The sequence below is a fragment of the Balaenoptera physalus genome (genome assembly GCF_965194825.1).
Source record: "Balaenoptera physalus genome assembly, chromosome: 16".
Taxonomy (NCBI): domain Eukaryota; kingdom Metazoa; phylum Chordata; class Mammalia; order Artiodactyla; family Balaenopteridae; genus Balaenoptera; species Balaenoptera physalus.
The window spans coordinates 46,185,258-46,199,090 of NC_138898.1; the positions used below are offsets into that span (position 1 = coordinate 46,185,258).

General features: G+C 42.6%; 1 protein-coding gene across 3 annotated transcripts in view; it reads left to right on the forward strand.

The window, feature by feature from the left end:
* NAPB (NSF attachment protein beta) overlaps positions 1–13,833 on the forward strand; it is a 40,014-nt gene that overhangs the window by 2,856 nt on the left and 23,325 nt on the right. For all 3 annotated transcript variants that reach the window (XM_082431773.1, XM_082431772.1, XM_082431774.1), the window contains exon 2: positions 13,625–13,704. In XM_082431773.1, coding sequence (XP_082287899.1) covers positions 13,625–13,704 — 80 coding nt within the window. The remainder of the gene's footprint in view (positions 1–13,624; positions 13,705–13,833) is intronic.

The following is a 13,833-nucleotide window of genomic DNA, read 5'->3' on the forward strand; positions in this document are numbered from 1 at the left end:
TTGTGTATTCCCGAGAAAAAGTCAGTCACGCATTCTTCCGTGTGTAAGGCACAAGTCTAGGCTTGTCTGCAAGATGTCAGTGCTCCTTCCCCGCGTCCCCCTGCAGGAAGGGAGCTGCTGAGGGATGCAGCCATCACAAGAAGCCACTGTCGTGGTGGTCTGTCTTTCTGTTTGACTGCCAGTTAAACAGTGATGTGTTTTTGTAGTTGTGGAATGAAATTAAAACTTATTCTTTTGCTGACTGAGCTTAGTATAGCAAAATTACCACCGAAAGAGTTGTGTTTTGGTTTCATTTGTTTCCAGAGATGAGCTATTGAACTTTGTAGTTAATTTCAAATTTTAATTTAGCATCTTAACTACTGGTATGATGGTTAGCTGACCTGGGTCTGACAGCAAGATAGCTTTGCATTTCTCTTGTTATAGGAGACCACACTGGGTACACTGCCCAGTGCACATGGAGAGAGTGGCTTAAGGCTGACCGTGGGAAGATGTTCTGGATGGTTAATGCTTCCTTCTCGGGCTCTTGAATGTTCCCCAGTCTCAAAGCTTATAAGGAGCTGTAAATCTGGCAGTGTTGAAGTAGATTTAATGAAAGGCCCTGTAGGGTTATCTTGAAATAACTATAAGTTTATAATTTCTTAGCTAGTTGTGAAAATTGGGAATATTTCTTAAGCATTATAGGCCATTATCAGTATTCTTCACTCAGCTTTATTTTGGCAAAGATTGTGTTTACATTTTGCCAAAATATGGTGGGGGCATGTGAAAGTATTTATAAAGCATTTAGGTCTGCCTCAGTTACAGTAGATATTCAAATGCAGATTAAACTTTTAAAAAAAACATTAAGCTCAGATTTACTCAGAGACAGGTAGTATAGTATAAGAAATATATATGTATATTTACTCTTTATTTCCTATGTAATAAGAAATAGAGGACTTCCCTGGTGGCACAGTGGTGAAAAATCCGCCTGCCAATGCAGGGGACACGGGTTCGAGCCCTGGTCCGGGAAGATCCCACACGCCACGGAGCAACTAAGCCCATGTGCCACAACTACTGAGCCTGTGCTGTGCTCTAGGGCCCTCAAGCCACAACTACTGAGCCCGCACGCCACAACTACTGAAGCCCGCGCACTTAGAGCCCATGCGCTGCAACAAGAGAAGCCACCACAATGAGAAGCCCACACACGCAAACGAGGAGTAGCCCCCGCTCGCCGCAACTAGAGAAAGCCTGTGCGCAGCAACGACGACCCAACACAGCCCAAAAAAAAGAAAAAAATAGAATAACCTATATATTGAATAATTATATATTATATAAGGTATATTATGTATGAGCCATAATAATATATACTATTACATGTAAGAAGACCAAATATAGATTCTAGTTTACTAGCTTGGGGATCCTGGCCAGGTAAATCATATTCAGAGCTTCTGTTTTTTCGGCATTTGAATGGGCAGAGGGAAAGAATTTACTTGTCAGAGTTGTAAGGATTGAATGAGGTATCAGAATGCTTATTAAGCTGCACAGAGCTATATTACTGTTACTTATAATCATTTGGTTTCCTAATTTGAGTGTCAATGTCAAGTTACAGTTTGTATATCAAGTGATAAACTCTCACAAGTTTGGCCTTTTTCTGTCTGCATTTTTGCAGTGTTCACCATAGATTCTCTCATTCTTGTGAGCCCTGCGAGGTGCAGAGTCCTTTACAAGAAGTAGGGAGGACTGTGGTGGCCTGTGGCTCTAGGATGTAAGGTCCTGGGGCGTCTGCCTTAGTTGGTGGCTCTGGCCCAGCGCTTGCCGCAGCACGTGGCTATGGCAGGCGCGCGTGGACTATGGTGAATGCGGATACAGATGTTGATTTGTTTTCTTGTACTCTTTCGTGTAGTTTCAAGAGCAAAGGTAACAGAGCGGGGGAGTTCACGTCACTTTCTTCTGTTTTCTTGAGTATGTGTTTGTAGTAAATCCATATATGGTAGGAAAATGCAAGGAGTACAGAAGGGTTTCAGTTGAAAAGTAAAATTTTCCCTGAGTCCTCACTCTCCTAAATCTTACTCAGCAGACGTAACCATTTAACTTTCTTTTTGATTCTTTTGATGGTTATTGCCATAAGTCTAAGTAATTTTAGAATACTTCTACTACCTTAGATAATATTTGTCGATCCTGCCACATAGCTTATGTGGCAGTGCATTTTCTCCTTCACCTCTTGTTTTTAGTTAATTCTCAATCTCCAAATATTATCTTTTATATGTAAGTAACATTTAAATTTATAATTCTGCTTTAAAAATTTTTCAAATATTTCCCTATTTCTGTGAGTTATAGAGTGGCCGTGAGTATCATGTCCAAACTGGGATATTTTTGAGTTGCCAAGAAAACGCGTATAACCTAGGAGTGTCCCCGCAACCAGGACGGAGGATCATCCTAGTTAAAGGCGACTCTGTAATCTATTTTTATGCTTTCACTTTACATTCATTTGATTAGATGATAAAATGGGTAAAACTTCCATACCTTAAGAATTTTCAGTTAGTGATGCTTGTGAGTGCACAGTAAGGAGACTTTGAAAATAGAATCTCAGAGTGTTAATCACGTCTGTATTTGAATAGAGCTTATCGTTAAGTAATGGTAATTTAATTAAAATGTAACAAAGTAATAGATCAATTCTTTCTTGGGTTAAAATATGTTTTTCACAGTAAGGAAGTATCTTCCAATTCGGTTTTAATGGGTGTTTTCATTAGGGGTTGAATGAGGGCCTTTTCAATAACTGTCAGGTAAGCGTGACTTTTTTTCTTAGTTATTAGTATATTAACTAATGGATAGCCTCATACTGAACTCTGCTTGCATCCCTTAAATAACCCCTCTGGATTATAATGTATTATTTTTACTATGGGATTTTGTTTTTAGATATTTTATTTCAAATTCTTTTATTTACAATTCTTTTGTGTATAGTCTTAGATTGAAGTATTGATGTCACAGGCACTCATGTCACAGGTACTCTCATAAAAAGAATTTGTAAGTTTTTCTTTTTTCCCATGCTCTGGTCTTTGGATTTTTAAATAGAATCCTCTTAGAGTGAAATCATCTTGGGCTTTTTGGTGGGTATTTCTTTGATAACTTTCTCTTTTTTCCCTCTGGAATTTATAATGTTTAAACTTTGTATCTCTGCTGAGGTCAGTTTTGGTAAATTGTATTTTACAAGGAAATTATTCATTTCATCCAAGTTTTAAAATTTATTTGCAGAGTTCTACAAAGTAGTCTTTTATGACTTAAAATGTTATTGCAGCAGTTATTTCCCTCTTTTTACTTCTTACTTACGTGTTAGTGCTTGTCCCCTTTTTGTCTTGATTCTTTTTCTTTAAACAACTGATATTTTGACTTATGAGTTTTACTAGTTTCCTGTTTTCTACCTTATTAATTTCTCTCTTGCCTTTATTACTTTCTTTTGTTTTTTTCCCATGGCTTTTTTGGGGGGTGAGGGGTGGTATTTAATTCATTATTTCTATTTTATTTATGTGGATCCAAATATTCATGGATGAATTTTCCTTTAAAACTGTATTACTGTTTTAATTGCATCCCATAGATACTGATATATAGTGTTTTTATTTTAATTTGTTTCATCTTTGACCCAGGAGTTCTTTGAGGGTTTTGTTCCAGGTAGAAGGACCTTTTTCCTTTTTTGTATATTATTAATTTCTAGCTTCATTTCATTATGATTAGAGAACGTACTGAGGTTTTCTTTGCCACCTAATGTGTGATTGGTGTTCATGAGTGGTCCATGTGCCCTTAAGAAGAAGTGGGTTTTCTCTCTTCAGAGTGTATGACTTGCTAGAGATCCCTGAGATCTGGTTACTGATTATGTTGTCTAGGTCTTTCATATCTATATTTTTTGTCCACTTGACCTGTTTTGGACTAAAAGGGGTATATTAATATCTCCTTTTATGAGTGTATTTCTGTCTTCTTGGATCTATTATACTTTTTTTCTTTTTTTATTGTAAAATACTCATAACATTTACCATCTTAACCATTTTTAAGTGTAGAGTTCAGTAGTATTAAAGTACATTCATATTGTTGTGCAACCATCACCACCATCCCATAACTCTTGTCATCTTGTAAAACTGAAACTCTATACCCATTAATAACTCCCCATTCTCTGCTCCCCCAGCCCCTGGAAGCCACCGTATACTTTCTTCATGATTTCAGCTGTGCTGAGTACCTCATATAAGTGGAATCATACAGTATTTGTGTTTTTGTGATTGGCTTATTTCACCTAGCATAATGTCCTCAAGATTCATCCATATTGTAGCATATTTCAGAATTTCTTTCCTTTATAAGGCTGAATAATATTCTGTCGTATGTATATACCACATTTTGCTAATCCATTCATTCATTAATGGACACTAGGATTGCCTCCACATTTTAGCTGTTGTGAATAATGCTGCTATGAACATGATTGTACAAATATCTCTTCAAGACCCTGCTTTTCATTCTCTTGGGTATATACCCCAAAATGAAATTGCTGGATTATATGGTAATTCTACTTTTAATTTTTTGAGGAACTGCCATACTGTTTTTCCACAGTAGCTGTACCATTTTACATTCCCACCAACAGTGCACACAGGTTCTAATTTCTGAACATGCTTGCCAGCACTTGTTATTTTCTGTTTTTTTTTTTTTTTAATTAATGGCCATTCTAACAGGTGTGAGAGGATATCTCATTGTGGCTTTGATTTGCATTTCCCTAATGATTATTGATGTTGAGCATCTTTTCATATGCCTGTTGGCCATTCATATATCTTCTTTGGAGAAATGTCTATTCAAGTCCTTTGCCCATTTTTGAATTGGTTTGTTTTTTTGTTATTGTTGAGTTATAGGAGTTCTCTTTATATTCTAGATATTAATCCTTTATCAGGTATGTGATTTGCAGATATTTTCTCCCATTCTGTATGGTGCCTTTTTACTCTGTGAATAGTGTCTGTGATGCATAAAATTTTCTTAATTTTCATGAAATGCAATTTATCTATTTTTCTTTTCTAACCTGTGCCTTTAGGGTCATATCCAAGATATCATTGACAAATCCAGTGTCATGAAGCTTTTGCTGTTTTCTTCTAAGATTTTTTTTGTTGTTTTAAGTATCACATTTAGGTCCTTGATCAATTTTGAGTTAATTTTTGTATAAGGTGATAGGTAAGGGTCCAACTTTATTCTTTTGCAAGTCAGTATCCGGTTTTCCCAGCACCGTTTGTTGTAAAGACTGTCTTTCCCCTGTTGAATATTTTGGCACCCTTGTCAAAAATCATTTGCACATATATGCAAAGATTTATTCATGGGTTCTCTATTCTAGTCTGTTGGTCTATATGTCTTTTTTTATGCCTGTACCACATTGTTTTGAGTACTGTAGCTTTGTAGTAAGTTTTGAAATCAGGACGTATGAGCCCTCCAGTTTTGTTCTTCCTTCTCAAGATTATTTTGGCATTTAGGATTACTGTAATTTCTGCTGTAGAAAGGTGGCTGCCAGGTTTTGGTACATAGATATTCACAATTAATATAATTTCATTTGAATTGTATCTTTAGCATTATGAAGTGAATTTCTTTATTTCATTTGATACTTTTGAGCCCAAATTCTACCTTGTCTGATGCCAGCAATCCCTGCTTTCTTGTTACTTGCGTTTGCCTGTTTTAGAGCTGTGTTAGGTAAGAGGATTATACCTGATGCCTGTTGCCATGTGGCCTGTGCTGCCTGGCCCCAGGGAGAGGGCACCTCCCCTCCCCGTTGAGTCCAGGCGCAGTGGCCTGAGTCCAGGCAAGGTGGCCGGGACTGACTTTGAGGTAGGAAGTGAGAGCAGAAGCTGCAGGGGTCATCTGTGCTTCCGTCATGAGAGGAGTACACTCGATGGGGGCCGCATTCCAGAACAGAGAGAAGACCCACAGAGAAAGAGCCAGCAGAGTCACAACCAGCACAAGGTAGAGTGAGAGAGAGAGAAGCTTTGGGAAGACTGGGGGATATTTCTTGTTGCAACAAATCTAACAAACGCAGGTTGACATATTTGGCAAACTCCCGACCAGCCCTTTATCTTTAGGCTTTCAGAATAGCTTTATTTTAGTTGTGTCTGTCATATTGAGCACAGAGTTGGGCTTTGTTTGTTTAGATTTGTGAGCAAATCTAAAACTCTTCAGCACATTTACATTATTGGTATGACTGGCATATGGATGATTTTTAATTCTGTCATTTTGTTATATTTGTTATGGACAGCTGACCCTTGAACAACATGGGTTGGAACTGCGTGGGTCCACTTACACACAGGTTTTTTTTCAGTAGTAGGTACTGCGGTGCTGCCCGATCTGTGGAATACGAGGGTGCGGGCGGGGGACTGCGTGTTTGGAGGGCTGGCTGCACCAGGGTCAGCGCACCAACCCCCCGCACTGTTCAAGGGTCAACCGTATTATGTTTTATTTGCAGTTTTTCTTCATGTGATCTCCGTTCTTTGCTTTTTATTTAGGAAATTTCGTAATTTTATTTTACTGGCTACCTTTATGCTATGAATCTTTTTTAATACCCTTTGCTCGGTTTCCTTACTTAGGCATCTAGTATTTTGTCTGCCCTGGAAAAAATCCATTAGCTACCTATGTGCCACTCAGGGAGGGTGTTCTACTTACCCCTTTATCCAGGGTGTGTGTGTATCGGAGAGGTTCAGTTATTCTTCCTCAGCTTACAGTGGGGTTATGTCCTGATAAACCCCTCCTAAGTTGAAAATATATTTAATACACCTAACCTACCAAACATGATAGCTTAGCCTGGCCTTCCTTAAACATGCTCAGAACACTTCCATTAGCCTACAGTTGGGCAAAACAATCTAGCACAAAGCCTATTTTATAATAGTGTTGAATGTCTCTTGCTATTCATTGAATAGGTACTGCAAGCAAAAAGCAGAGTGGGCATCTGGGTCCAGAATGGTTGTGAGTGTGTCGGTGATCACATGGCTGGCTGCGAGCGCAGCTGGTGTCCCTGCCAGACCCATCACAAGAGAGGGTCTACTGCATATCGCTAACTTGGGGAAGGATCAAAATTCGAAGCCTGGTTTCTCCTGAAAGCTCTGCCTTCAATCAGTACGTTAGTGCGGCTTCTTTGATGACTAGGGTCTTGGGGGTGGGTTGGGGCTTGCTGCCACTCCAGTTCTGCCTCCTCTCGTTTCCTATGACCCTGAGTTTATTTCCACCTCCGCTTTCTTTCCCTTCACTGCCAAGCCTCCTCTCCCGCTCCCTCCCGCAGAAGCAAATAATCTGGAATCTGCCGCCTCTAGCCAGGCCACCCTTCCAGCCCCCCAGGTGCTCCAGGTCTCATACCTGCCTCCTTGACCCCACTCTGCGGCCCCTCCTTGCCGAGATCTTGTCGTCTGTCAGCTGCTGTTGCTGGGACCCTGCCGCACCCCCTCTTGTGTCCAGGTGTCCCCTCCTGATTTCTAGCAAGGGCTGTGTCCCTAGCTCTGCTAGTTCAGGGTCTTTATTTCCCCAGCTTTATTTAAATGAAGTCTTGTTGAATTCTGTCTGCTAGTTTTGCCGTGAGTGTATTACGGGTGGTTGTATCTGCTGCTTGTTGATCTGTGTGGTTCTGGAGGATGTGAGGACGCACTTGTATTTAGGCAGCCATCATTGTCCTATGGGAATCACAAGTCTGAAAGATTAAATTCAGTTTAAAAATTGAATTTTTATAAAGATTGAAATTAAATATAAAAACTTCTCTTGGCAAGTCATGTTGTGTGTGTCATTTCTGAGTTTATCCAGTAATTCCTATTTTTGGCTTCCTTGTAATATTTAAGTATCTTGGTTTGTTTTACTAAAAGGTCCAATCTATACATATCTCCCCTCTTCAAGAGAGGTGACTCTCCATATCAAGTCAAGGCATTGGGACTATTACCAAATAAAGTCCAAGTAGCTTTCTTTGCTGTACCTGTTCTTGTAACTTTATTTCAGCAAGTTATGCTTAAATGCAGATACTTTTGTCAGACAGTCTTTAAATGTCTCAGATTGTTTCCTGTGTCTGAGAATCTGTGAATATTTTTTCTTACATAAATGGAAATAAAGTGAGATGTTCTCAGAAGATGGAATCCCAGGGTCCAGGGCAAAGCACTGAGGCCACCTGTCAAGTTTGAGGCCCCTGCTTGTCTTCTGCCAGCTGCTCTGGGGGCGGTGCTCTGGGGCTTGGAGCTGTGTCTGCTCTTGTGGGGGGAGGGAGGGGAGCCGATAGATGCCTGCCTTTGTTGGTAGGCAGTCCGACTCCAAAGCCTGCGTGCTTGCCACTACTCCTCCTGTTACTGGTTTGTGAAAAAGCAGAGGACTTCAGTCAAGCAGTTACAGGAGTTTGGTATAAGAATTCAAATGAGGGCTTCCCTGGTGGCGCAGTGGTTGAGAGTCTGCCTGCCGACGCAGGGGACACGGGTTCGAGCCCTGGCCTGGGAAGATCCCACATGCCGCGGAGCAACTGGGCCTGTGAGCCACAATTACTGAGCCTGCGCTTCTGGAACCTGTGCTCCGCAACAAGAGAGGCCGCGATAATGAGAGGCCCGCGCACCGCAATGAAGAGTGGCCCCCACTTGCCGCAACTAGAGAAAGCCCTAGCACAGAAACGAAGACCCAACACAGCCATAAATAAATAAATAAATACATAAAAAAAAAAAAAAAAAGAAAAGAAAAGTACAGGCTAAAAGTAAGACCCCACTCCTGGCCCCATTCTCTCTCCTGAGGTCAGGCCTTAAAAAAAAAAAAAAAAAAAGAATTAAAATGAGCACTAAGAAAAGTATCTCCCTGGGGCCTCTACATTCCACCTGCTGCAGGCAGGCGCTCTGCTTCCTCATCATGTGGAGGAAGCTGGACTGTTTACAGACATATTAAACCCAGAACTAAAATAACCCTGAAAGGGTTAAGTTTATCTAGGAAAACTCCCAAGTTTTAGAATCTGTGGAGATTACAGATATGAAGTATCAGATGAAAGTAAATTGCTTGTTGGAGGGTAAAAAGTAGAATAAATAGTTGTATATGGCTGTGATGTTGTGATACATGAAATATATATTTGTTCTCCACCCTGGGTTCCTGGCACAGAGCTGGTAAAGGCTTGTAAGACCCTGAGTGGTGAGGGTGAGAGGGGCGTCTTGTTATTCATAATAAGCCCCTTTCAACCCTCCCTGGGTTATGCTAACGAGGTGACTCAGGGTGGGTCCTTGATGGCGTCAGGATGGGGGCTGGTTGTCAGAGGAAGCAGCCAGTGATTAGAGGGCTGGAACTTTCAGTCCCACCCCCGAGGGGATTGAGTCAGTCACCAGGGTAGTCAGTCCCTCTGCCATGAGCCTTGTAAAAACCCTACACGACGGGGCTCAGAGAGCTTCCGGGTTGGAGACACGTGGAGGTGCTGCTCCTGGGGGGAGGGGGTGCTTCCGGGGGGAGGGGGTGCTCCAGGGGGGAGAGGCTGCTTCCGGGGGGAGGGGGGCTCCCGGGGGGAGGGGGGCTCCCGGGGAGAGGGTGCTTCCGGGGGGAGGGGGGCTCCGGGCGCCCTCCCGACACGCCTGCCCTGTGCCTCTCTCCCGTTTTGCTGTTTCTCAGCTGTGTCCTTGATGAGAAACCAGCGATAGGAATGTGTTTCTCTGAGTTCTGTGAACCCTTCCAGCAAACTATCGAATTTGAGGAGGCGGTTGTGGGAACCCCTGATTTGTCAGAAGAACAGGGGGCCCAGCACTTGCAACGGGCATCTGAAGTGCGGGTGCTCAACCTGTGGGGTCTGTGCGGAACTGAATTGAATCGCAGGACATCCCGCTGGTGGCCGCAGGGAATTGGAGAGTTGCTTGGCATAGAAAACCCACGTTTGGCGTCAGAAGTGTTGTGAATAGAGAAACTGTTTCCTTTAATGGTAGAGGTATTTTAAACAGACTTTGAATTTTTCACTTCTTTTCGGGATGCTTTCTGTATTTGCTTGTTGTTTTGAGGGACACGTGGGAAAACTTGCAAATCTGTGATGTGGGCTGTTTCTTCCATGCAGACGCTGGGTCTTCAGACTCGTGATTGAGGCCTGTGAGCCAGGCCCTGTGCTGGACCCTGTCCCGGCATCGGCCTGGTGGCTGGAGTGGTGTCACTAGTGAACGAGGAGGAGGAGCCTCTCCCAGGCCCGGGAAACTCAAAGTGATCCCTGGGTTCAGTCTTTCCACACGGTTTGACAGCCCTTCAGGGTGTTCTGGTGATGAAGCTGAATTTTGTCTCTAGTCCTGCTTTGGCATCATCACAGCTCTGTGACTGTCACGCGGTAGGACACTTCTGCTCCAGATCTCGTGGGTTATGAGCAGCGTTCTTTCCGCCTCAGCAGTTGCCCCGCTTCTCTGGGGCATATCTCTTGGTGTGTGTCGTTGGTCCCCACGGCTCTTGATTTGGTGTCTGTGGCCCCCACCTGCGCACGTGCTCAGTTGCAGTTTCCCGCTGCTCCCAGGTAGCTCTCACTCACCATGAGGAAAATGCAAGACTTCAGATGAGTGGAGGATTAATAGGCTTGTCTGCATGTAGATGTCATCTGAGCTCTTTGGAATAACGGGCTGTGATTTTTCCCAGGCTGATTTTTTTTCCTCCTAAACATTAAAACGGGAACAGGTGGGGGCCGGGGGGAGGTAGTGAGGAGAGGCAGGGGCTTGCAGGCAGGCTCGGGCCCAGCTCTGCTGCTCCTGGGGGCTGGGGGAGGCGTGTGACTCTCACCCCATCTCCTTGGAACCCGGGGTGGGGATGTTAGATGCTCTCAGACTTCTCCAGCACTGAAGTTAAATACTCTTCTTGGCATTCTCACCTCCTCCTGGGTAAGGACTTTGTTTTCTTAGTGATTTCTGGCAGGTCAGTGCCATGTACTGTACTATATCACTTTATAATGTAGACTCCCTCAGTGAAACTTGTTTCTGTTTTTGAGGATCTTCTACCTCACTTATAGGGGCTCTGGGTAATGATCAGTTGAATTATTTGAATGTGAATTCTGAATATTTTTCCTTAAAACTTATAAAAATCAACGTTCATGGGTGTAGAACACAGTAGGCATTTGGAGTGACTTAAAAGTATATTTTTTTCATGAATTCTTTAATTTATGTCTTTATGACACATGAGTTCTCTGGTGCTTTTAACATGAGATTTTTTCTGGTGATTCTGTTTTAGGAGAGGTGAGGCAGGGTTCATTCATTATTTTTGTAAACATCGCTGAACCTGTTATCAGGTGTCAGCCCCACCACTGACCTTGACTGGATGACCTTGGGCAAGCCATTGACCTCCAGGTACAGTTTTCTCTTCTGTAACATGGAGATCTTTTGTGGTCGTTGTAATAATGAAGATGACGTAAGCCATGTGGAAATATGCAGCATAAAACCTAGCATAATGCAGGTGTTCTATTATTCCTAGCTGAACCTGCTTCTGAAAATAATAGGATAAAGTACATTTTAATTAAGCTAGTTTTATTTGGAAACCTTTAATAAGAACGATTGCACTGGACTTCCCTGGTGGTGCAGTGGTTAAGAATCTGCCTGCCAATGCAGGGGACACGGGTTTGAGCCCTGGTCCAGGAAGATCCCATGTGCTGGGGAGCAGCTAAGCCCATGAGCCACAACTACTGAGCCTGCGCTCTAGAGGCCGTGAGCCACAACTACTGAGCCCACGTGCCACAACTACTGAGCCCACGTGCCACAACTCCTGCAGCCCACGTGCCTAGAGCCCGTGCTCTGCAACAAGAGAAGCCACCGCAATGAGAAGCCCGCGCACTGCAATGAAGAGTAGCCCCTGCTCGCCACAACTAGAGAAAGCCTGTGAGTAGCAACGAAGACCCAACGCAGCCAAAAATAAATTAAAAAAAAAAAAAAAGAATGATTGCACTATAATTACAGTTCATGATTCCTGGTACATGTTAGAAAAATAAGACACAGAAAGTGGCAAGCCTTTGTTAGCTCCAAGGAGCTGTGGCTAAGATTGAAAGCTTTCTCAAGTTGGGAATTTTCCACTGGGATAATTAGCTTTTTTTTTTTTTTTTTTTTTTTAATGTAGCTTTGAAGTAGAGAAAAAGGAACATGAAGGTGTGAGTGAGAGAAGGCTTTGCCTATTCTGACGCTTCAGTTTTGGTGTGGTTTGTTGCCATCCTATCATTGGCTGTGTGACATAGCTTCCAAAGGGGTTTTTTTTTTAGAGGGAAGGGGAACAGCTTTATTGAGATATAATTCACATACCATACAATTCACCCGTTTAAAGTGTCCAGTTGAGTAGTTTTAAGCATATTCACCAAGCTTTGCAACTATCACAACAAGCAGTTTTAGAACATTTTCATCACCCCAGAAAGAAACTCTGTACCCTCCCCCCTCATTTTTCTCTAGCACTTCCAGCTCTCGGCAACCACCAGTCTGCTTTCTGTCTTTGTAGACTGGCCTGTTGTAGGCCTTTCCTGTGAATGGTGTGCTTCTCTGGGACTGGCTCTTCACTTCACATGATGTTTTTTGGAGGCTCGTCTACGTTGTAGGATGATCAGTACTTCATTCCTTTTTATTGTCTGGTCTCCTCCATTGTGTGTGTACCTCCTTTATCATTTGATGGACGTTTGGGTTGTTTCCATTTTTGTCTGTCATGAATAATGCTGCTGTGAACATTTGTGTACAAGTCTTTGCGTGGACTAATGTTTTCATTTCTCTTGGGTAGGTACCTAGGAGTAGAATTTCTGGGTCATATAGTAACTATGTTTAACCTTTTGAGCAGCTGCCAAACTGTTATCCAAAGTGGCTTTTTATACAATTTGCCACTTGGACCGGCAGTATATGAGGGTTCCAGTTTCCGTACATCCTCCCTGACACTTGTTAGATCTGGCTTTTGATTCTAGCCAGCCTAGTGGGAGTGAAGTGATATCTCGTTTGTGGTTTGCTTTGCATTTCTCTGATGGCTGATGATGTTGAGTATCATTCATTCATTCATTCATTTATTTATTTATATTTTTGGCTGCGTTGAGTCTTCGTTGCCACGTGCTGGCTTTCTCTAGTTGTGGCAAGCGGGGGCTACTCTTTGTTGTGGTGCGCGGGCTCTAGAGCGCAGGCTCAGTAGTTGTGGCGCATGGGCTTAGTTGTTCTGCGGCATGTGGGATCTTCCCGGACCAGGGCTCGAGCCCGTGTCCCCTGCATTGGCAGGCGGATTCTTAACCACTGGGCCACCAGGGAAGCCCTGGGTTTTCTTTTTACTTTTAAGTCCGAATAAACATAGTGCTGAACTCTTCGATGTTAAAAGTGTCAAGATGTCTTTATCCTAATTTCCTTTGAAAACTATACTTCTCATTTCTCAGAATGAGTAAAACTTCAGTTTTCGTGCATGGAAAAGACTCTGGTTGAGGGTGTAAGCCCTGGGTCCTGCCACATCTGTATTTGAGTCTCAGTTCTGTGACATCCTTGCTGTGTGGCTACTTTCTTATGCTTCAGTTTCCTCATCTGGACAACAGGGATAATTAGAGTAACTCCTTTGAACAGCTGTTAAGGTTCTCTGATGCTGGTCTGGCACATAGTGACTGCTCATTAAATGTTTATTATTTGAAGGAGGAGGGGAGGATTAGGGATGTGGATGGTTGTTATAGTAAAACTTAACCTCATTTTTAAATTTTTCTCAGAGGAAACACAAGAATAGAAGAAGCTTGTGAAATGTATACCAGAGCTGCAAATATGTTCAAGATGGCTAAGAATTGGAGTGGTATGTATAAAGTTTTTGTTTGTTTGCTTTTTAGGCAAATAACTTTAAAATCACTTTGAAGGAGGAAATGACCGTCTGCCTTCCCCTTAGAAAAACTGCTGGCTGTGGACCGGGAGAGGGGGGCCTTGA